Genomic DNA, 24,876 nt, shown 5'->3' with positions numbered 1-24,876 from the left:
TATGTATAATTTAAACTTGAACAATATTGGACCTTGACAACATGCAGCATAGATAAGATTTATTAAAATGACCATGAGGCCTCAGCAGTAGGGACATCGTGGTGCCAGCCTAGTCATGCTATGTTTTCCATTTGCAGGCAATGAGGACGGGAATGAGGCTGTTTATAGCATGGCAATGTCTCAAAGGAAATCCCATTATGACGAAAATGAGGATTAGAGTATACCGTACTGCCAAAGTATAACCAAGTAATGTTAGTTGCTTGAAGAACGAAACCCTTAACTTCAAACAACAGCATGCATATTGTTAGCCCACAGATTAATTTTATTTACATATATATATATATATATATATATATATATATATATATATATGAAAAATTCACATTTTGGAGGATTAAACACCTGAAGCATTTCTCTACACTGGTGCTGTTTCTTGTTATCTTTTCACTCCACCACAGGCCACTATCAAAGATAGAAGGCTAAGTACATGTTTAACCCCATGTGGCTGCTCTTTAGTTCTTGTGCTTATAGACCAAACCAAATTAAGAGAGTAGCTTGTTGTTGTTCAAAACCAGTTTGTTTAAATTATCAAGTTTGCAAAGTCAAGCACTGAAAATCCAGGTAAAAATATAAATTTGCACAAGCAGTTCTTCATTTACTTTAAGTACATGGATTCTGATAGACTTAGTGAATTAATCATTTGTTCTTATGATTCCTCCAATTCACTCACTTCACTGAGCCAGAAATGTGCAGGGAAATGCAGGAGAAGAGAGAATTGTCTCATGGCTAAGGTCTGCTGCCCCAGATAAATTGGATATCATTCTTGTCTTTGTCTTAAAATTCTAAAGTGATATTGGATAAATCATACTAAGCAAAATTTCCCAGGAAAAACACAAACACTAGCCACACTTTCTAGATATCTGATTTGGAAAATCTGTTTTTGTAGTTTTTCCACTAACTGTAAATGAAATCTTGCTTTGAACATAGGAGATAGATTACAAATATAGGTACCATAAGGTATAGGAGTTTTGTATTTCAAAACAGAACACCCAAATTCATTGTTCCTTTGACACTTCAATCTTTGTGCCTTCTTTGTCTCTGTCTGAAAAGGAACTGATAGTCTCCTTTGAACTTTCAAGACCAATGCTATGGGTGTCATGAAGACTTATTACTTGAAGCATGGAACCAAGTAAGATTCTGTAACACCTGTTTATTATGGATGTTTACTAATGGTGAGTTCATGTTCAGAACAAAATTTGAATAAAGGTCCATACTTTAAACAAACAAGTCATATGAACACTCCTCATTTTTGGTAGAGGCAGATGTCCTCTGAGAATAAAAGTACAATGCAAATAAGCAATAAGTTACAGTGCATATATACCATGGGGGTGAAAATAGATGAGAACAGCTGGTTCTCAGTTCAGCCAAGCACACAGCTTTTAAATTATTTTAATGTTCAAACATTAAGTAAATATTTATGGGAAAAAGTTGCACAGGCATCGATGTAAGTCCAGTGTAAATGCGGCAGGCTACAGAAGAGAAATAATTGTCATGCAGATCAGTGTTAGCAAAGCGAGGAAAGGTATAAGTGTCTTTGTATTTCCCTCAGTTAATCTATGTCTGGTTTAGACTGATTGACACTGCACTTTAAAGACAAAAACTAAGTCATAAAATCTTTCAAATTATCATATTTGACTGAATTTTCATCCATTGATTTTACTCCACCTGCAGCACACTAGACAAGGTAATAATTTATGATAATTATATGAAAATATACAATTAATATTCATCACCTCTCATTTCTCATCACTTTAGATGATCGGTAATGCAGAGTAAAAATGCTGTCAGATTTCTAATTGCTTTGTAATGGGCCTGAAGTAGGGAAATCGTTAAAGACAAACAATCTGTCACTTGTCTGTTACCTTAACTATCTATCACTTAAAAAAACCCTCATTAAATACATTGCTAATGAATGACAAAAGACTGTACTCAGTGTGCCCAGATGTACCTTCTTAAACAATATTGTAAATTGCTTAAATAATTCCCACGACATTTTCAATCATTTTTGTGGAAAATTAATGGAAAACATATATTTTCAGTGCATGTTACATCTCATTTGTTCACATCATTATGACATTTAGTCTATCATATCCACATCTCCTGGGAGACAAAACTTTGCTTTTCTTTTCACTGTTGAAAAATCTGACCCAGAAAAGAAATTCTGGAAGAACTTGACATTCAGATCTCTGACACCTTGCTCTTAAAACAATGGGAAAAAAAAGTCTGTTTTAAATAATCCTATCTCTTCCAAGGATTTTTAATATCTAGATTAAAAAACAGAAGCCAAACGTTGCTCAAGGTTGAACAAATTAGTTTGGTTTTTTTTATCTTGCACAGGCAAAACAATTGCTCCCAAGAGACAGAATTCAGAATTTTCACTTACACCATTCTTTTGAGTCAGCTGTCTACTACAGCTCTGACAGAAAACTTAATTTGAAAAGAAAATTCTTCTCACTGTACTGACTTAAACAGTCCAAATGAAAACAGTACCTTGAAGGGGTATTAGTGAGATCCCATAGTGAAATAATGTCTTATTAATTGCCACATTAAAAAGTTGGAAAAATGAAGAACAACTACAAAAAATCATTTAAGACAAAATATATACTTGTGCATTACTTTTATCTTAAATTTATCAAAACCAAAGAAATACTCAGTGCTTGTTTATGTCTATATATACACCAGATGCTAAAACACCACAGTTCAAGGCAAAAGGTGTAAGAAGAATTGATGGCTGGAAATAGAAGCCAGGCAAATCCAAGTTTAGAATTAGGGACAATTTTTAACAGTAGGATAATTAGCTGTTGAAACAGCCTTCTTGCAAGTGAAGAATTTTCCATCCTTTAATATTGACAGTCAGACAAAACACACTGGTCTCAGAACAGTCCTGTAATTCATAAAAATTCAAACGAGGTGATCTGGCGCTTTTTCAGGCTTTATTCCCATGAATCCTGTTTCTTCTCAGTTACAAGACAAACCAGAAAGCAGAGAAGACTATCCTTCCAGAAAACCATTAGTTAAATAATGAAACAAGTGAGCTAACGGACTAATTCACATGTAGCATTTTGTATCAAAAAGAGCACTATAGTGTATGCTGCAATTTAACAAACAAAAGTGCTGTCCAGATAGGGACACATTTGTCCAGATAGGAATTATACTAAATAACTTCGCCTTTCAACCTACAAAAAGGTGTTTGTTGCAAAAACTGTAATTTTTGAAATATTTTTAGTATTCTAGATGCTAAGTAATCTTAGAAAGAGTTGCCTTCTGATTTTTACAAAATCTGCGCATCCCTTTTTTGTACACACATAAAGCATTATAAAACAAATACAAACAAAAGACCCAAAAAAGCTCTACTACTCTGAACAACACTTTGAAAAATACCAATTGTCTACAGAAGTAAAAAATGTAGTTAAAAATTGAAAAGGTCTGGATATGCCAGCAATTTCTTAAAATAATAAAAGAATAAGGGGCCACTCCGCCATTTGTAGTCATTTTTTATTGTATATGTACACAGTACTCCACTTAATTCCTTAAATAATTCTTTTCCTATACTTCCGTGACAACACAGCACAATATTATATGAGTTTTAAATAAAGCATCTACTACAATGTTGAATAGTCTCACAAAAAGGTCTAAAATAGCCAACCTACAAGTAAATTATCTTAAATTATCTTTAATTAAACAAGAAAAGAAAATTTTTTAACATATGTAGGTGTCCAGCTCCAGTGAAATTAACAGCTCCTATACATTGTCATATAATGATTTGTTTAAGTAACTAATGAAGGGTGGTTTCCTACAGACCTGGGTCCTATACATCTCGTCCCATGATGACAGTCCCAGATCCTAACCATGTCTTCATGGTCTGTCTCCTCACGTTCTAGACTTTCACGGTAAGTTCCTCACACTTGACATGTCACTTTACCTACTTTCAGTTTGCTGTCAGAAGAGTGAAAAGCAGCAAATCCTATGGCCTGTTGGAACTATATACTGACTGACCAGCCAGTAGCTCCCAAAAGCAACAGGTAGCATTTGAGCTCAGCCTTGCCCTGGTATCTCTCTCCTACAGACCCATCTGATTTTACCAGATCTTGAGCTAACTTAATTTTGATACCTCTAGCGAAGAAAGATTATCAAATTGGCTTCAGATTGATCAACAGCTTCGAAAGTCATTATGACCAGACAGAGTATGATTAGCCAAGACTAACCCAAACATAACATTGTGATTTCTGAAACCGGACAGATTAGAATTAAAAGAGAAACTGTAATACCAGACAAGGTCCAATAACCCTGCAATGATTTCATTTCATAGTTTATGCATTTTGCAGTCCATGAACACCAAACCGTTATATTAAACAGACTATTTCCTTTTACTTTTGCACAACTGCTGAACATGCACGGAAAAGAGTATTTCACCTCCAAAACTGTTCTGCTGACTTCAGAGATAATTCCTTAACGCTGATAGGTACTTTTATACTGAACAACTAATTACAGATAATTATACTATTAGATACAAATGCTCACAATCTCCCAAATAACTCTGAGTTTAAGCTATTTTACGAGCTGACTTCAGGCACCAATCATATTACAAGTTAAAATGGAAAAACTCTATATGCAACATTTAATAATTTTGGGAATGAAGGATAAAAACTGATATCGTAAATGTATCCAGTCTGTAAGAGGATATTAGTCATTCGTGATAAAAGCACAGGTTTAATAATCAATCTCCAAGATATCAGCATATCCTTTACAATTTCCTCCCATTTACATCATCAGTACTTGTTCACACACCAGCCCAAATCAACAGCCGAGGAGAACATATGAAGTACTGTGGCCCATTCCAAGTTATATGTGGGCTGATTACAAGCCAAAATGAAGAAAGTAACTCCTGCAATCATACTGAAACCTTTGCCTGAGAGGTAAATTCTAATTTCAAAAGAGACTGCGTAAATTAGCTCATACTTGATATATCTTATTACTCACACTGGTGCTGCAGAAATTAACAACACATTGACAGAGGGAGCTGGATTTTTTTCCAGGACTGGTGCTTGTACCACCCAAGTGCAATTTCCTTTTGACAGCTATGGACACTCATGTTACAAGTTTGACTCCACCTAACAAAGTGCAGAAAAGTGCAAAATACTAACCTACTGACTATTTTGTAGAAACATTGATGACTGGTATAGACAAAAATCAGACTGACGCACAGGTCTTGAGTAGTTTTGGAGATTAGATGTTTTTCTCACCTACCCTGAATGTCTTTTGCTTCTCTACCGTCCATGTTAAAATGTAAATAAATTCTCCTTGTTTATCGTTCAGCCCTGATTGTCCCAAACCCCTCCTGCACTGGTGGTGAATGGGAACAACACGCCAGGAACAACATTCCCGGTTCTTCCCCCCAGCGTCTGTACAGCCTGGCTGCTGCTCCATTTAAACCGTTCAAAGGGTATGAAAAATGAGAGAGCTGCTTTAATTCTTACACGTTGCATTAAAATAGTGTCAAAGGAAGTATGCTACACATTTAAAGGTATAGTGTGGACTAATATTAGGGATTTTGCTAACTAGGATTGAATGAGATTACAGTAGCTGAAGTTTACAGCACTAACCTAAGCTTCAAAAAAATAAAAGAAGAAACGCCTGTACATCATTAAAGGTCTCCTTCCTGAGCTTATTTTTTTATCACTAAGAGGATGTTCTTCCTTCCCCGTTAGGACAAATACTTTCTAGAAAGAAACCATCGTCTTATCCCGCTCGCAGGGCCGGGACAACTTGTCAGGGAGGCGATGAGGAGGCAGGACGGAGGAGTCGCCGTCGTGGCCGCGCTTTTCTCCCCAGACACCGGGGCAGCCGGGCAGGGGGAACCCGACGCCGTGTGCCCACCGAAGGCCGAGCCGGTCCCCAGGGGTTCCCGGTGCCGGAGCTCATGTGTGCCCCCGAGGCGAGGCGGTGGGGGGAAGGCCGGCAACGCGAGAAGCCAAAACGGGCCGGGTGCGCCCCGGGTCTTCCCGCACCTGGTGGAGTGACTGAGGGGAGAGGGAGCGCGGGGCGGCCCGGACTCCCGCGCAGCGAAGGAGGGAGGGGGCAAGGAGCACCCCGGTGTCTTGGCACACCTGGAAACGGAATCTCTGAGGGGAAAGTGCGGGTGAAAAGATGTCCCAGCTCGCCCCGGGCCGAGAACGAGCGCTGGGGGGCGGCCGGGGCCGCTACTTACGGAGCCCGGCGCCAGTCACGCAGCTCCGGAGCGCCGCCGGTCGCCATGGAGACGGCGTCGAGCCGCGGCTACGGCTCCGCTTCCTGCCGGTGCCAACGCCATTAGTGCCCGGGTAGAAACAGCCAAGGCGTCCCCGTAAGCCGCACGCACCGCTGCTGCCTGCCACAGCCCGGCGTTGTTTCCCGCCGGACGAGTTATCCCCGGCACCGGCCGCCTCCATCGCCAGGCCGGCGGTGCGGGACAGGTGGGCGCTCGCAGTGGCCGCGGGGTTGTCTGCTGGCGGAGCCGGCGGTTCCTCACGCCCTGGCCCCGCTGCTGAGGTGGCGGTGAAGCCTCTGGCAGGGCCTGCCGTGCTGGGCGGGCCTCTCGGGTCTCCCTCCGCGGGTCCCGCCGGGCTCCTCCCGCCGTCGAGGCCCGCGCGTCCCGGAGCTGTTGCTGTGGGTGGGTCCGCAGCGGCGCAGCCCCCGCTTCGTGACGGGCTGTGGGTGCGTGGGCAGCGTGGCCCCGGGTGGGGCTGGTGGTTTCGGGGGGTTGTAAAAACCCCGGTGGGTTCCCCAGGGAGAAGGGGGCCTGCGTGGGGAAAGGGGAGGGGCGGGGGGGGGGTGTGGTGCTCCCCAAAGGGAGAGGGGGGACGCCCGGCAGCCCAGGGGGACCTTGTGCGGTTGGAACTCTGGCGGGTTTGAAAACCTGACTTGTCTTCCCTCGTGAGAAAAAGGGTCTATTCTGACGTATGACAGGAGTCGGTTTTAGTGCTGAAATGGAAAGAAAAGAGCCTTCTTCTTCCTTTTAACTGTCTCTCTCTCTCTCTCTATATATATATATAACAAAAAAATTAAACTTATGAAACATGCAAAACATCCCTGCGGGGAGAGTTATTTCTTATCAGAAAGATCACAATTAATCAGCTATTACAAGCTCAGGATTTCAGTATAGCTCAGAATCTGCTTGAAGCTCAAGTGTTACTGTGCTTTTCCTGGCATTGATTTCTCCTGGGTGGTTGGTTTTGGCTTGGTTTGTTTGTTTGGTTTTGTGTGTGGGTGTTTGGTTTTTTTTCTTTGTGTGTGGGGTTTTGGTGTTTGTTTGGTTTTGGGTTTTGTGGTTGTTGTTTTATTCTGGGTCATTAGCTTGATGATAGATGGCCAAAAATAAAAAGCAAACAACTGGTTAGGTTTTGCTTACCCTGCTAAATGTATATGCTTTTATTCATTTTTGTTTGATTGGTTTTATGCGCTCTTTAACGTTAAAAAAGTTAAGCTTTCTTATCTAGAAGGATGAAGGAAAGTCCATACTGGGAATATTGTTGTGCAAAACCTGAGCCATACTGTTTTGTCTTGTTGCTTGTATCTCATTCCAGAATTGATAAAAATGTCACACTTTTATGTACATCATTTTTTCATATATTAAGTACACTACTACTTCAAAATAAAAAGTGTATTTTTTAAAAGTCTATATATAACATAGGTAGGTTCAAAATAGTTCAGACAGTTAAAACGCAAAATGCTTTTAAAGGAGTATGGACAGCTTCTGAAGCGTGATACTGGGAGAGGAAACGCGGTGTAACTTCACGTATGGCAATCGATGGGATGGAATGGCCAGATGAACGACGCTGGTTTTTTACACTATAGATCCTGTGTAGGGGTGTAGATGTGCTTGAGGGCTGCAATCTATTTCATGATCCTGTAACTTGTCACACTCATTTTTCCTTTTTCTAACTGTTTCTCTTTCAAATAGTAATTATATTTATTTAATTTTCTTACACAGTGCTAAGAAAGTAATTTCAAAATCAGACTATGGCCTTTGAAAGGATAACACAAAAGGACTGGTACAAAATCCTGGGTGCAAAGCCATCAGACAGTCTGGCAGAACTTAAACGGAAATACCAAAAACTTGCTTTATTAGTAAGTATGTTTTTATTATTTAAGATGTGCAAAAATAAATTTTATAAACAAATAAGGTAATTTCAGGGTTTGTTTTTACTTTTTTTTAATATGATTAATCAGAGTGTGTTTATAATATCAGTTCACTGAGGATGGTTTAAGTTTGAAATAAATATCTGGAGTTTGAGTTATCATTATATTTCACAAAGAGGGGTTGTGTTGCTCTGGTTCCAAAACACCGATACATCTCCTAGCTTTGCTAAATACTCATGAGTGAACTGAACCAAATACCTGTTCATCAGGTGCTGCATAATTAGGTGTACACGTCAAAGAAGGTCATCGTTTGTAGCACATAGTCATGAAATGTGCTAATTGGTACTTGTGGTATTTACTATGATGCATGCAGTTACAGTGCGCTGAATGCAATCCTCGAATATAGAAAGACCAGATGCAAAGAGAAGTACTTCTTGATCATCTGCAGTAATGGAATAGAAAATGTATAGGAGGAAAATATGCCAGTATCAATTTTATTTGAGAGTTTCTGGTGCATTTTTTATGGAGTCATGTTTTTGGTCATGCATAAGACTTGATGTTCTGTGAATTCTCTTAATTTTCCTGTCCTCCTGGTTTACATGTATAAGAATCTCAGAGCCTTACCAGGTTACTTTGTATGGTTCTTTTTCTTCTGCCTTACTCCTTTTTGCTCAAAAGATGCTTTGGCTGGGCTTTCTGAGGAAAATGGAGTGTATTTTTTTGATACCGTTGACCATTTTCAACCAAATTTGATAGCCATATAGAAGTCCCAAGACAACAGAATTCCTAAGTTTCTTCAAAACTGGCAGCCTGGTAGAGAAGAAGAAAGAAGGTGAGCAGAACTCGCTTTTAATATACCCTTTTAGGTAGCTGCGAGCAGGACTGTTAGTATTGGCGGGGCATTAGAGAGCACGTGCACAGCTCAGCTGGCTTGGTTTGAGGTGTCGGAACGAATGTGATAAGAAGTTGGGATTTTGAAGTGAGGTAAAGACAATGCCAGTCAATGGGAGACTAAGTTTTATTACAGTTGAAATACATGTGTTGGTTGGTTGGTTTTTTTTGTTTGATTTTATTTCTAGCCCCAGTGAAAGCTGCTTTAAAGGTCATTTCACCAGTATGAAATATGTTCCAAATGTACAAATTTTAATATACTTTATTGAATTTGCTAAGCAATCCTGCTGTACATCTACTCCTTTGCGGTACTTCCTACTAAATTTAATTCCGTGTCTGAAACTGATCTGTGTAATTAGTGTCTTAAGTTTCAATGCTTTACAAGATGCTTGCATGCAGATACAGGACATAAATCCTTTGGTTCTCACTATTAAACATTAGAAGAATCAATGCAGGAGAGCACTTTGGAAACCAAGCTTCTTAGTTCCACCTTTAACAGAAGTAGTTGTTTCTTGGACTTCCTAATGTTTTTGTTTTTCTGAATTACTAGTAAAATGTGGATAAAATATTAATAATGGTCTGTTTGTTTTTAATGAAAACAATAGGAGGCACAGTGTAAAATCCCCCTTGTGTTTAGATGGGGGCTAGTTTCAACTAAATACTGTAGTGGAATTAATATATCTCTTTTGCTGTGAATCTATATATAATAATGGCATTAAAATCATAAGTATTGTTCAGAACTATTTGCTACAGAACTGAAACTATGTAGCGACTTTCCTGTACTATTTTTTTTAAATGAAACTCACCCTTTGTGTTCTAGCACTGTACTTTCATGTAATTATTTTGAAGTGAATGAAGTGAGAATTGTTGGAGTGTACAACTGTTGGTTTATAACTGCTTGTAGTCTTAGAAGATAAAGTATTTTAATATACAAGCTTTTCTTTAGAACCTGTGTATTTCCAAACCAAATGGTTAGTGCTCTTTACTTTAAAAAGTCAGTGAGAAACATAGAGAAAATGAAGATATGTTTTGGATTTTTTTCTTTTGCTGTTTGGCTCAGCATTCTTTTGCTATCAGTGGTGGATCTCTCTTTCTGACTAAAAAGCCATGCTGATGTTTAGTTGTAGGTGTTTTCTCCAAGGCAGATCTGCTGCCGCTTGTCTGTTGGTTGTTACCCTATGTCCTGTTTCTGCTCATCTTTTTCTTTTAGCTGAACTGTTCCAGACTCTGCTCGTTTGTCTACTTACTAATACAGCATCTAGCACAGTGAGTCTGAAGTCTGTAAAAGCATGGTGGGAATAAAACAACAATTATTTTTATGCATCCTAAAAACCTCATTGGCTACAGGGGTGGCTAGAGACTACAGCACATACCTTCACTAAAAAGTGCTCATATAGCACATAGTTACACTGTGAAAGTCATTGCCACAGATGTTGTTGAGTCCAAGGGGTTACGTAGTTGAGAAAGTTATCGGCTTTTCATGGAAAAAAAAAAAAGTTAACACAAAAAATATTCAGAAATCCATGAGCTATGGACTTCTGAATATTGGTGGAATATATTGTGTTTGTCCTATTTTGACAGTATGCTCTATGCATCCAGTGTTCGTCGTTAGTAAAAAGCATCACACGGGATGGACCCCTCATCTCACTTGCTGTGCCCTGTTCATATGATGTAGCTGCCCAAGTGACATCTGTGCTTAGAGCTCTTGGCAGCTTCACCCCTCTCACCCACAAAATGCTCATTTGGGTTTTCTAAAGCTATTCAGAAGATGCTGGTAGAAGTGGTAGCACTTGGTGTGGGCAGATAACGGGCCTACAAGCAAGTGTTTTTATGTACTGTGGTAGTAACGCCAGTGTAGAAGCTGGAATAGCCCATGAGCACAGCCATGTATTGCCTATTAAAAGATTTCCTGACAAATTATATGGTCAGTACAGAAAGTTTTCTGGCTTATGTGTAGCAGCAGAAGTTAACCTCCTGAAAAAATGTCATGTTCTAATTATCTTAAAATCCAAAAATTTATAAAGCAGCTTGCATCTTGGATACCAATTGCAATTAATATGACATTCATTCTGTAATCACGAATATTCTTATTACAGGTGTTCATTAGCATCAAACATGATAGATGGTGCAATTTATTTTTAAATATAATTCTGCTGTTAAAATGGCAAATATCTGAATCCAAGCCTTCTTCAAATAATCCCCAATGCTTCATGTGGAGCGTTTGCTTTTTGCCATCTGTTATTTTCTGTATTTGTCAACATGTGTATGCTTAGCATCTTGAATGAAAAGGCAGATGTAAATTTCCAAAGCTAAAGAGTTGGAGATCTTGCCATATGTTATCCAAAAGATAACTATATCTCTAGTTAAATCTCAGGACTGGCCTTAATGATGCGAAGTAGTACACAGTTAAAAACGCTTGAATTGTAGGTTTGTAAGAACCATTTCAAAAGAGTGAATTCACTTAAAACTGATTAGGTTTTAAATTATAACCTGGTTTTGTCAGTTCTAACAATTTGATGGTGGAAAAGGTTAATGACCCATCACAAATAAAATTGTACATATGCACTCTACTAGAGTGAATGCATATACTTACTGTTTTGCTGTATTTTGCTTTGCTGTACTTATTTTTCGTTTGGTTGGGTCACAACCTAGGTTTAAGTGAATTATTTTGCTACAGATAATGCCAATTCCATCTTTAAGAATACTATTAATTTGATACAGAAAACAGAGCAGCTTTGGCCTAAAAGTAGCAATATTTTTAAAATCAATATTTTTTCCTTCTTACCTTATAAATATTTAAGTAAATGCTCATATTTATAAAATTTTGTAGCCAGCATAGCTCAATGCAAAAATTCCTTGATTGGCTGTCTAAGTTCATGCTCGAGTGCTTTCTGAAGCACAGGAAACTTGGGTTTCCATACTCTGAAAGGAATCGCAACAGATTTTGAGAATCAATGTGTTGTTTAAGTAGTAGGAGTGTGGTCTTTAATCTGTGTTTGGAAGATGCTGATGGTTTTGAGACATTTAGGAGACACAATAGCCTTTTAATCCACAATTACATACACAGTTTCAACAAGAAGATTTCTTCAATGGATAAAGAGGTTTTATGCTGTTTACTTAGTTTTTCAAGGAATCCGTACAGCTTTTAGGAAGGATGGTGCCTACGTTCCATTTCTGAATGTATATAAAACTAACGGGGGATAAAATTAGAGTAACAAAAATTACACCATCTTATTATCTGCACGATTTTTACACCTCCTGTTGGTCTAACGCTTTGTGGTCAAAGAATGAGTTGCCGATTGTATTCAGATTTCCATGTAGCTGCTCTATATCTGAAAACCGCTTTTAACAGGGAATAAAGTCACCAAACACATAAGCTTTTCTAGCTGAAAATCAGGTGTCTGTTCCTGTTGATGCTGATGATATTATAGGATACCTTTCAACCGGAAAAAAAATATTGTGCAGGGAAATTATATACTGCTGTTACAATGTGTGCCCTAATCTTCAAGAAAATCCATGTAATTTGAGCAGAGAGTTTGCAGGAAGCTCTTATTTCTAATATGGTAAGGAAATAAAATGTGCCATTTAACGTATAGTGTTACAGAGATTATCTTATCTGAAGGGGTGGTGTGTGTATATAAATACAAAGTGTTAAGGTGATCACTTAATCTGTTTGAAAGAGTAGAAAATTTGAAAACAGAGCATCAGGCAGAGGTGAGAATAACTCTCAGCAACAATAAAAAAGGACATTAGAAATTCAACTTGGTGAAGCAAAATAACTTCTAGAAGAAACTGTTCCATTGAGCTTGTGTGGAGGAAATACATGTGTCTTTCTGGAGACAAAAAAGATCTGTTGAATCTTATCAGATTTATATACGCATCTAAATTCTGCAATCACAGAAATGCAGAGTGTATTTATGTAAAGTTAAAGATCTGCTTCCATGATTGTTGTCTTAAAGTTTGTTCCACAATAAACTCAGTGTTACTCCTGAAATCACGTGCCTATTGAGGATCTTTTTTTCATGCTGACTTTAAGTTGAGAATTTGAATCTGTAAAATGAAAACCCCTTGAGCTTTGTATCAGAAGTCTCATAATCATGTTTTTTGTAATTAAAATTATGCGGTGTATGTATTCTTTAATAGCCTTTGCAGGTTTTTTATTTGACTTGTTAGAGATACTTAACAGATCATCATGTTTAGCTAACTCTAGTTTCACTAACTTGTAGAAATTGGATTTTGTATTTTGACAGTATAAATAGAACAATTTTAGTGCAGCCTGATTGTAGCTTGGCTGAATTTAATATAATTGCAACAGAGAGCCACAAAGTTTAGTGCAAAGGACTATTGTTTTTACACTCTGGGTAGTTTTATTTTAAGCTGTTCTTTACATCTGATTTACTACTTATGATCTTAGTAAAATACAAGGGGGCATATTTTCAAGTTGAGAAATTGGTTATTAAGTTATGTAGTATATAATGAACCTCAGTGTTCTAGAAGTCACTAGTTCAAACAGCTTGATGATCAAGCTGGTGTTCCTGCTCCTGGTTAAGCCATGAGAGCTTTTGTTCCCTTCATCCATCTGGTTTTTGTGGTGGTTTTTATATTTATTTATATATATATATATATATATTTTTTTTTTTTTTTTTTTTTTTTTTTAAATTTTCCAATGAGATAGGATTCAGTATATTCAGTTTAACTATGGCCTCTTTAATGTTGCTCTTGAAACTCAAGTAATGAATTGGATTATTCCTCTACAGCTGCTGATCTCTCTTAGGTGATGACTTTATCTTTTCATCTACATCTCTTTGACTATTTCTTCCTAAAATGGGGAAGTTCTGTAAAGGCTCAGACGGTCTATCTACAGTGCTTATTAAATATCAATGGCAAAAAGATCAATAATGAATGGCGCTAAGCGCTGTTCTCGCATGATTTCCTTGAGTCATCTGAAAAGTGTGGCCTTTTAGCGGTTATGAGGACACACTATCGAAGTTGTTTCCTTACTGCAAATGGAGAAATTTGCCAACCGCGACCAGCCTCAAATTAGAAGTTAAATTAACACCAAACTAGTGATCAGTCCAGATGTGAATGCATTCTTTACGGCAGCAGTGGGAGTAAATCCAATCCAAACTGGACACAAGGTTTATGTGATTCTATGGATTATGTTCAGAATTTTTTTGTCAGTATGGCTACGAAATTTGGAAATAACTGAATGCTTATGTGGTTTTGGGGGGGGGGGGTTTGTTTGTGTGTGGTGTTCGTGCTTTGGTTTGATTTTTTGTTTTTGTTTTGTTTGTAGTTGTTTGTTGTTTGTTTCTTTTATTTTTTTCCTTTTTTTAAAATGCTGGTGTGCTATCCATGAAATGGGATGTGCGTGCAGTAGTTATAGTACACTTAATGCCCTCTGATCTTAAGGAATCAAACTTTTCAAGATGCTTTTTACTTATTTGGTGTTGCCTAAGACATCAAAGTGTTGTCTGTACAACAGGCTCTGGGGCTTCTGGTTTTATTTGAATGCAGTGTAACATGTTTACCAACTTATCTCTCAAGCTGCCTCATAAGAGGTAGGTGATTTCTTCATGTGTTTTGCACCCATGTGTTTTCTAAAGTGAGTGCTAAATTCTGTTAAATATTTAGCTTTTCTTGTCCATTTTAGAAGTTATACTTTGTCTAGGGCCTAACCTGTTATTTTGATATCATGAGTGGCTTCAAATAGTGTAGAGATTCTATATTGCTCCTAGAGAAGGCGAAAGCTGAAAGAAATATTTTCAAGAAAACAAAAAAACACCTGTAATTTTTCAAGTGTTATGCAAGTGTAAGTTATGGTCACTAATAAATAATCTTTTAAAGTCCTCCATTCTTCAAGGCCTGCTTTCATAGCGATTTCTACAGCAGAAGTGCCTTAGACTTTTGATTATTTTGCATCACACTTAAATCTGACTTCTTAAAGGTGCCTGTCAGTTTTGAAGTATTCCAAATGTCAGGAAGTTGTGGGGCGTGGAAGCGGTTGATGTTCTTCACCCACAGAAAGGTGTTCGGTGTGCAGGTCACCGCGGTGCCCGCCGGGGATGCTGCCCCGACCTGCCCTTCTGCCAGATGGTCCTCAGCCACGAAACAGCATCCTCTGGGTTTTCCTTCATCCACTACTGTACGTGTCAGCTGGAAACGTTCATGCCTGGTTTTTTTCAGTAGTTTAAGCAACCCTGGTTGGTGTGTTCTGATTGTTGCTTTCACATGAAAGTGGCATTTGCCTAAGCTAGCTTGCGAACCATATGACTAGGGCCAAATTAACTTATGCTTAAACAACAGAACATTGTTTAGTGTGACTTCTAAAGCATAAATTATGATCAGAGAGGCCAGAAATTTTAAAGGAGCTTTAAAAATTCCCTTTATATTTTTATTTTTACCATTGTACTCCCGTAAATTTTAGAAAGCTTCATTTCTTTTCTTCTTTCTTCTGCTAGTTTTTGGTGGTTTTTTTATTGCTTTATCCTCTGCTGTATAGCATAGTTTCCAAAAGGCTTTTTAAAGTAGCTTTTGAGGTTCTTGGGTGGCTCTTCGTAGGAAAATAAGTAGCCCTGGAAGCAGAAGAAAAATGAAAGAGAAGCTGTTTCTAAAGATGTACTTTTTGGTAACCATAGGTTCTGTTTTCACTCGTTTTCATACCTTCATTAGCCAAATGAATCTTTGCTTCTATTTATACAACAACAGTTGATTTTATTTTTTTATCACTAGAAATGAAAACTTTTACTTTTCATTTCAGCGTTAAGTTTGTTCAAGAGCTGGAAAAGATGAGAAGTGTGAATATTTAATATGGAAGTTATCTGGTGTAATTACTTGCTGGATTGTTGGACTCTTCCCTGTCTAATGGGGTCAGGTCTTCCCAGAGACTGAAAGGACTAAGAGTTCATTATTTAGGTTTCTGTAACATGGACTAGTTATTGCTGCGGCAGAACTTTTAAGTCCATTTCCCTTGCCAATGCACTAGGTTATCTTGAGAGAGTTTTCAAATAAAAACCTGCAATTGCTTGGTTTTTTGAGGGGGAGGGAGTGCTTTAAAGTGGCAGATTAGCGTTCATGTTATTATTGAACAAAGCGGAGACCCACTGTCAGTGGGTAAAACCAGTACGAGACTTTAAGGTCAAAATAGTATAACAGTATCATGATGCTACAGTACCATGAAAAAAGCAATTGCATTAGAAAAGGATCCCAGTTATACATGATCTAGTCTTTAGACGTTAATAATTTACTGCAGAGAATAAAGTATTTTTCGTTACTACTTAGTGTAAGACCAGCTGTGCAATCACAAGACTTTTACAACTAACATCAAATTAAAATTGACTATTTCCATGGAAGTTGAAATTTCCTTCTGTAAAAGTAAGGTCAGAATTACAGGGGCAATCCCGCTGCTACTGCAGTTAAACATCTAAAACAGGTATGCAGAAGATGGGGATTTTGGCAGCAAATGCTAAGGATAGAGGAGGAAAAGCAGATCTCTCTTCAGATTTTTCAGATGGCTCTGAGCTCAGATTCATGCCCAACTGGACAGAAGATTGAGATTTTTCCAGTGAATAAGAGAACCATTCAAAACCTGGGACAGAAGTTAAGGTTATGAACCTGTCTGATTTAAATGTGAAAGAAGATGTTGTGGTGAAATTCTGGGCTTAATCAGAGAAAGCTGAGGAAGCTTAAAGGATGTTGAAGCAAGATAACAAAAAAAAAATCCAAGATGCAAATTAATGAATTTATGACAGTGTAATTTATTCAATTATTCTTTTTCAATTGCACTTCTGGATGACTCCACTGATTTTTTTTTTTTTCAAGAATTTGTAGCATTGGACTGATAGTGTCATCGTGTGTGTGTTTACTGTGCAGCTGTTAGTGACTGCCAGTTATGTGGTCTGCATAACTGTTGCATATTGCTGTGTACGTTTAATCCTACCTTTTTTTATTCTGTCTCTTTTTAAAAGAAAGGAGTTGGGATGTCTGTTGGCATTTTCTTTGAAAATTACTAATTGGGTGATGAATAACTGAAATGTTATGGAAAAATTCCTGTTTCCTCCTATGTGCTGTCTTGATGGTGCTTTGCTGCGAATACCTTGAGTCACAGCAAATATTTCCTTATGGTAACAGGTAGAGCAGCAATAATATCTGAAATATTTCTGTTCTGATGGTTCCTGTGTGTCTCAAGTGAAGCTGAAGGTCTGCTGTGCTGGATGATGTGTATAGCAGTGGTTATCTCTGGCCTGAAGGTATGGAAGAGATTACTAATGTGTGTAACACATGCGAGGAGTTGAATACTGTATGGGAAGCTCAGATTGATACTTGCATAACACTTTTTGATCATGTAAGGAGGAAAAAGGGAGAAGAACAGACCCAGTTTTCACCAGCCAGCTGATCACTGAGAGATGTTAGAAAAACATCATTGAATGGATAAGGTGTAAGAGATTAGAAGGAAAATGAACCGGTCATCTTTTATTTTTCCTCAAATGAGGAACACTTCCTATGAATAATAATCATCCTGGAGTTTGGACAGTGAGGGCTGGAATCGGTGTCAAAGCAGATAACAAGATCAGGTAGGAGAATGCTGAGGTTGTTAAAAAGCTTAAAGATTTTGTGTTTGGGAAAAAAGGAAGAAGAGGTGGATTGAAGTAATGGATCAAGAAGATAAATTCCTTGTTCTTTTGTCCAGCTGTCTGTTGATAGCCATCCTTTGGGGGAATTTAAATCTCTGTATGAAAAGATTGACTGTTACAAGGAACTCTTTGCTTTCTGTTTCTCCCGTTTGCGAGTGGAAGAAGCGGCTCCGTCCATTCTCCCTGCTAACTTCTGCCAACTGAGTGAACATGTTGAAAAGGTTGATTGTGGGCTAGGAAGGCAAGTTTAAGACCTGGGATCATTCTTTTCATGGAAGTGAACAAGTTTCACGTTTCAGAGAGAGCGCTTTGCAAAATCACTGAAATAAGAAAATCACCTTCAAAGTAATTTTGTTTTATGCTGTTTTAACACAAGACCACACCTCTCTTTTTTTTTTTTCTTCCCCTCGCCCCTTTACCAAATACTTGCCATGTGAAGCTTTTCAATACTGAATCATGGTGGTTACCGAACAGAGGATAGCTTATAAAAATGTAAACAAGTGTGGCACCTGATCTAGTGAATGTACTCACTTCTTTATGCGAGTATCCTGATGGAATGCATCTGTTACATGCCTGATATTTTTGCAGATGAAATGAGTCCCATATTTAGCCCACTAAACATACATCTTGCCCATTACAGTCCTTGCGTACACAAAAGGATATGGTCAGTTCAATTTAGAAAGCCTGTAGGGAGGAAACGTGAAGCAGATATTTAAAAACAGTAATAAACTTTTATTTGCTTTGGTCTCTGTTTTTGGTCTTGCTGGTGTAGTGCGAGAACAATGTCATGTTTTTCATGTAACCTTCTAGTAAGCATTAGGTGGCAGTAGCGTGTTGTGTTTGGCAGCTGCTTTCTCGTTTCCTTTTATCTTCTGCAGTGTGATAAACAGAGAAAATGTATTTTATTTCTCATCGTTTTTATAAGATGCTGATTTATGGTGGTTCTGACTGTATGAGACTATAAGGGCAGCTGTTTGGACTCTTGTGTACATAGGTGGGACTAGTGTACTGTAGTTTCTGCACAATATTCATCACTTATTTTCTGATACACAGTATCTGACAGTGACGATATTAACTGCAAATATTCTGATGAGAAATATGCTATTAATGGCTGAGTTTAGTTTTGCAGAGTTTACTTTTTCATAAGCTGTTACCATTTCTACTATATTAAATATCCTGTTAGATGAAGTATGGAATCTTTTGCTTGTGTTTACTCTTTTTTTTTTTCTTAGATAAAAACCAAACTTAGGCTAACGAGAGTGTTGGTAGGAACATAATTAACCTTTCAGCATAGTGCTGTTACTGTGACTCCAGGTCTTAGACAAGTGCCCTTACCTTGTGACCCTTTTGGAGGTTTTTTTCCCTTCATCCTTGTTTCTCGCAGGTAAAGGATATTGAGGAGTTTGGAACTGGTGTTGCGTTGTATTAATTGAGCAGGATGATCAATTAATAGGAGAGCAAGAAAGTGTTGACAGAACATGCCATCTCATTAGTACCTGATGAACCATATAGGCCACGGAGCGCAGGGTGTAATGTTGCTTCAGGGTGGCTCCTCTACAAGGCCTTTGTGTGCAAAATAGGCCTGTAGACAACCTAAAAAAAGAAAATTTCAGTGTAGTTCAAGTGAAGGAAACCTTAATTGCTGAAAAACTTCACTTTCCACTGTAAACTTGGGGAAAGCTGGGAATACTTAATACTTCATGGAAGGAGCATGTATCAAAGTATCAAGCCTGTGTTTTGTGCAGGTCTTGCTCTTAAAAATCATGTCGCCTTTTTGTTTGTGTGGGTCTTTTTTGTGTAAGAGGTGATCTACAAATTATGGAAATAGATGAAATAGGTTTTTTTAAAATAAAAATATGTAGTTTTTCTTCTTGCTTTTTGGGGTGGTAAGAAAGAAATACTAGGGCAGTAAGGTTTCCTGATGGCTCGTGTGATAAAAGGGCAATCAAAATCATTCCGAGTTAAGAGCAGGTAGCACCATAATGGTTTAAGGCTCAACCCTAACTCATTTTCTATTACCTGGTAGTTTGTAATAGCTTTTCAGTTGAAAATTAAGTAATTTTTAATTGAAAAGCATTTTCAGTCTAGCAAGGTAGTACTGCCAGAATTATTTAGTTACTGGTAATTAAGGGGTTTTTCCCATTCATTTGTATAAATAGATTGGCAATTAATTAATACTGTTCATTCAGAAACTCTCCCTCCTCCCATGATAGGAGAAAAGCTTAATGTTTACATGTTTAAAACAAACTTTTTTTTTTTTCTCAAAATGATTGGGTTTTCTCCTGCAGTTTAAGATTCTTTGTTTTAATGAAATAAGCCACTTCCTGTTTTAGAATACTTTTATTGAATAAATCACTTGAATTTTTGTAAAATATTTAAATGATTTTTTTCATCCTGCCCTAATTTAACGAGTTCAGCTGGTGAGGTTGGAAAATTGCTTCTTTCTGTGACCTTTCACGGAGTGCCACAGGGTGGGAGCCAAGTGCATGTTTGTCCCCTTTTCTCTCGACCAGCACAGGTAGCTAAAACTTGTGCTTTTCTTAAATTTAGTTACCCAAAAACTCAGATTCCAGTTTCAGGAACAATTTTTTAATTTAGTCCGTGTTCTGATTTAAATCCATCACAGAATGGATTCTGCAAGAAAAAGAGTTCAGCCCTAAAGCATAACAGTGTGTCTCTATAGATTCTAATCTGTATATCGGTGCCCATAACCAGAGTAAATGATCATTTGGAGTCGCTGTGCTTGATTGCTCAAATAGAGCTACCATATACATGCGTAGGTAATACCAAATACGTGTGCTAATTCTGCTACATGCTGATAGGGATTTGTGGCTTAAACGACTCAGTTTGACAATGTATATAAAATCAGCAAAAGAGTTAACTTCAAATGTAATTATAGAGCCCTGAAGTGTTGCAACTGCATTATATGGTTCCTTGTTTGTGCTGTGTCCAGCAGGGAGACTGTTCAGTTTAAATTTTTTGGTGGTCTGTCAACTGATCTGGAACTTCTAATACATGCCACATAATTTGATGAAAAATATTGTTAGAAGCCTTATTAATGACAAGATAGAATGGGAAATGCGTGGTTTCACTGGGATGTTGGGTGGTGAGAGGAACTATACCCTGTTAAGCTGAGTTTTAGTATTTCAGATACACAAGTTTAATGTATTAGTTCTGAACATAAATTCATTGGGGCCTGAGAACAACAGAAGCAGAATGCCTAGTTTTGTGATAACGATCTGGGACCTTGACCAGCCACACTTTAAATTGCCTTAGGAAAGTGATTTTGGGGAAGGGTGCGGACACCAGAATGAACTTCACAATGGGGACAAGGTTTTTCCAGTAGCTATGGCATTTGTCTCTCATGTTCACAGTCTGCGGGAAGAGACTTTCGCTTCTGGATCAAAGCAGCAAAACTCTTCCATTTCCACATGTAATTTTAGAAAAAGGAGGGATGCCGCGCTGAGCTTAACTCTCCAAACTTGATTCCAAAGCTACGGGAATATGAAGACTGGACACTGGCTCTTTGTGGAAAGAGAGAGGAAAAAAAAAGTACAAATACAGAGAGTGTCAGCCTACCATATTATTTCGATTCTTGAAATTATTTAGAAGAGTTGTTGATTCTTAGACATATATAGATGTGGCTTAAACATTGCGGTCGTGTAGCCAGATTAAGGAACCTTGTTTTAAGAATTGTAATTTCTTTCTAATAAAAATGTGGGTACGTGCCTGTAGATAACTAGGGAAATGGATGCAGTTATATGACCCAATCCAGCCCTTGTTTAACAGTTAATTTCTCCAGATTTCTGTGAGCATTTGGTCAGATCTACAGATTTGGTTGTTGGTTTAAATCTAGCCAAGGCTGGTGGTGTCTTAATTGCTACCGCAGAGCAACCATTTGGCCTGTGCGAGATGAGTGTTGTCAAGGTACCTTCTGCAAGGCGGACATTCATCCACTGGGAATGGATCAAGAAAGTTTCCATTAATTGGTCCCTTTGTTGGCATTTGTGGCAGAGCGGCCAAAAACTGAGTATGAACAGACACTCTGTGTCAGAGGGTGCGATTTATTGGCAAGTCCCAGTAAAAACTGGTATTTACTACATATATTGTAAGCAGGGGCAAAGCACTTTCCTCCTAAGAGCAGCCTGGCATTAAATTCACTCAGGTTTTTTGGCTTTTTTTTTTCCTTTCTTTTTAAGGCAGGGAAATGTAACAAGAATTCAGATTACAATTGCGAAGTAAATAGGAAATAGCTCGTTAATATTTTTCTTCTTCACGTTGACTGTCTTTCAGCTTCCTTTTAATACGATGTGAAGTGTTATGATGAGCTCTGTAGTCTGCAGATAAATTTGCATGGACCTATGAATACTTCTGTCAGATGAGAACACTTGACAGTTTTTGTCCTGACCTCATTAGCTTAACCTGTAGATAATAACAAATGTAGTTGATGATGTATAAATGTTGCGTAAAGCATGAGAAGTGTTTTTAAACGTTTTTATGTTCGTGTTAACTCCTGCATTTTGTTCTTGTCGCTTTGCTAGAATAAAAGGATGCACTTCATTATATTGCAAGGGTATTAAATACTGGAAATTATTTGTGCACTTTGTCTTAGTGCAACACTTTTGTTTTTAAACTTTGTACAGACCAAGACTGTATGTGTTAGCCTTTCTGTTCTCCTTGCTTTTACCCATTTTGTCTTTAAAGGAATTTTAACTTATGTTATAATATGTAATAAAGTAATGATTTAGACTTATTAACCAAATAAACTGTCATATATTGACTATGAGAGAGAATTCTAATTCTCAAATTTGAATATTTTGCCTCTTCAACACTGAATTTTTGATAGAAGAATAAGGAGATTGAAGCCCCCAAACACCAATAATGTGATTTCCCCCCCCCCCCCCCCCGGCAAGTGCTTGGTATTAATCTCTGCGATTCCTGTAAGGAGTCAAAGTCTCATTGTGTTGGATTCCTAGCCATGAGTCTGGCCGTGTTATTTGAAAAAATGGCTTGCAAGCCATGTTTCCCCTGCTCTCGTTCTTTGTCTCCTCAGAACAGGACGGTGTCCAGCTCCTGTGCCCATTCGCTGTCACTCACCTGCTCTCCGGACGGGGTGTCACCGATGTGTTCTGCTGTTATCTCACACTGTCCCGTGTTTATCCACGGTGACTTTCACTTTGCAATGCGCATTCAACCGACTCTTTGCGTACCAGGTTCCTGACTTTTACCTCTTCCGTTCACGATTTTAATTCAGTTCTGTCATTCGTCAAAAATGGTAACTTCACCAGATACGGAGCAGCGTTCTATTTGTAAAGTCTGGGTTGAATTCCTCTTCCCTCGCCATTACTCAGTGTCTTTCACCACTGCTTATTTTTTAATATAAATACAGGTATTTTTTAAAATTCCAGGGGGTATTGTAGTTTTGGTGTAGGTCATGAAAATTGTAGCCTTGTGTTACTTTCACTGTGACAAAAAAAAAGATAATTCATACTTGGCTGGAAATCTTATTTCTAGCTGCGTTACATGAAACAAATACTGTCAAGCTATAAAACCACTACTCTAAACCTAACATAAAGAAAGATAGAAGGATGCTAAGAGATACTAAGTTAATTTTAGATGTTAGTATTCTGTCATTGACTCTTATTGACAGCTTACATTTAGGCAGTAGATGTAGTTCATACGAAAGAATGAGTACTTCAGTGCATGTAAGTAATCACCTATTAACATCTTACTACTTGATTTACTCAGGCACTTAACAGCACATCTCTAGCTTTAAATATATCCCTTATTCAAATTGAAATAAAGCAGGAATCCAAGACTTGTGTAAACTTGTCAATTTAATTTAGCAAGGTGATTCCATGAAACTATAGATCATTTAATTTCAGAGTTAAAAATCTTTAATAAATCTGATAGTTTAGAAATTTACTATGCTGTAACTGTTGGTAGTACTGACTGCTAAGTGGTTACATTATGACACACGATAGTAAGTCCAGAATAGTCTGTAACGTTTTAATTTTTCAGCTCTACTGGTTTCACCATTGTTCTATGTCTGTCTTTACTTTTGAATTTTAGAACCTTAGTAATTATTTCCCTTATGAAAAAATATCTAAAAGGTTTCTAATAAAAATTAAAAAGTCTGAAAATACTTCTCCAAAACCATTGTCTTGGGAGAGAAGGTCAAGATTTAATGCAGCCACATCTGGTTCATCCTTGTTGTATTACTTTTTATTTGTTGCTGAAGATTTCTCCAAATGTTTGAAAGCTTTGCACGAAATATTGGAAAGCAGGAAAGACAAAGCCATAGGAAGTGGCAAGCAGTGCTTATTTCAGCCTTGGGGACAAAAAAATTAGAATTGATCTACTTCATTTGCCTCGGGGTGGGGGGTCGGGGGGAAAAGTAAGTTAACATTTTAAATAGGTTTATTTTTAAAATGTGCAATTTTAGGGGGTGAAGTTCTTTACAGTTATCTGTTAAATACATAGTACTAAATTAAAGCATTTATTCATAACTTAAATAGCAATTTGAAGCGGTAGTAATTTTAGTAGAAAATAAAGCCTTCTGGTTTTGCGTATGGAATCGAGGGTGTGGTGCCTTATTGGTTTTTAAGGTGAATACCCCTTAGACACAAGGCAAAATACATTAAAAATATATTAAGTGATAAATGAGAAGGAATAGCACTTTTGTAACCTTTTCTAAATAATCAGCCTTTTCAATTTGTCATGTGGAAAAGTAGTTCCGAGTAAAAGTTTGACTACTTTAAGTGGCTTAGTTATTGTGTATTCCACAGTTCAGCAAGAGGTTACAAATGTTGTGTAAAACCTGTGCCTGTTGCTTCGCCACTCCCAGTAGCTCTTGTAGTAAGTTGATTCTCACTGAGCACTGTAAATTTCTTTTCAAGAATAAATTAATGAGCACCAATAAGAAATGTACATTAAATTGACTTAACTAGAGGTTTTCTGCTTACTGATTTGCATTTGATTAAAATCAATCAATCCTATTACATTTATTGCGTCAAGCTAAGCAATTTGTACAGGTGTGAGGAGGACGGGACCTCACTGGGGTCACCTCCCTGTTGCTCGATTTGCTCAAGCAAAGCTCAGCCAACTATCATAGTTTCTCATCTTGTGGTGTGAGAGTTCCTTGGTGTGGTTATTGAGAGGTAATATCATTACA

General features: G+C 37.8%; 1 protein-coding gene across 3 annotated transcripts in view; it reads left to right on the top strand.

Annotated features, from left to right (window-relative positions):
* The first annotated feature begins 6,451 nt into the window (after nt 1–6,451).
* Nucleotides 6,452–24,876, top strand: part of DNAJC24 (DnaJ heat shock protein family (Hsp40) member C24) — a 40,038-nt gene continuing 21,613 nt past the window's right edge. For 2 of the 3 annotated variants that reach the window (XR_010606328.1, XM_065636595.1), the window contains exons 1-2: nt 6,452–6,512; nt 8,030–8,166. Coding sequence is in view for 2 of the 3 variants with exons in the window: in XM_065636595.1 (XP_065492667.1) it covers nt 8,059–8,166 (108 nt within the window). In the remaining variant the exon portion in view is untranslated. The other variant, XM_065636596.1, reaches the window with a different exon arrangement.

The sequence above is a fragment of the Caloenas nicobarica genome, chromosome 5 (genome assembly GCF_036013445.1).
Source record: "Caloenas nicobarica isolate bCalNic1 chromosome 5, bCalNic1.hap1, whole genome shotgun sequence".
NCBI classification, from domain to species: domain Eukaryota; kingdom Metazoa; phylum Chordata; class Aves; order Columbiformes; family Columbidae; genus Caloenas; species Caloenas nicobarica.
This window is presented reverse-complemented; position numbering and strand designations above follow the sequence as displayed.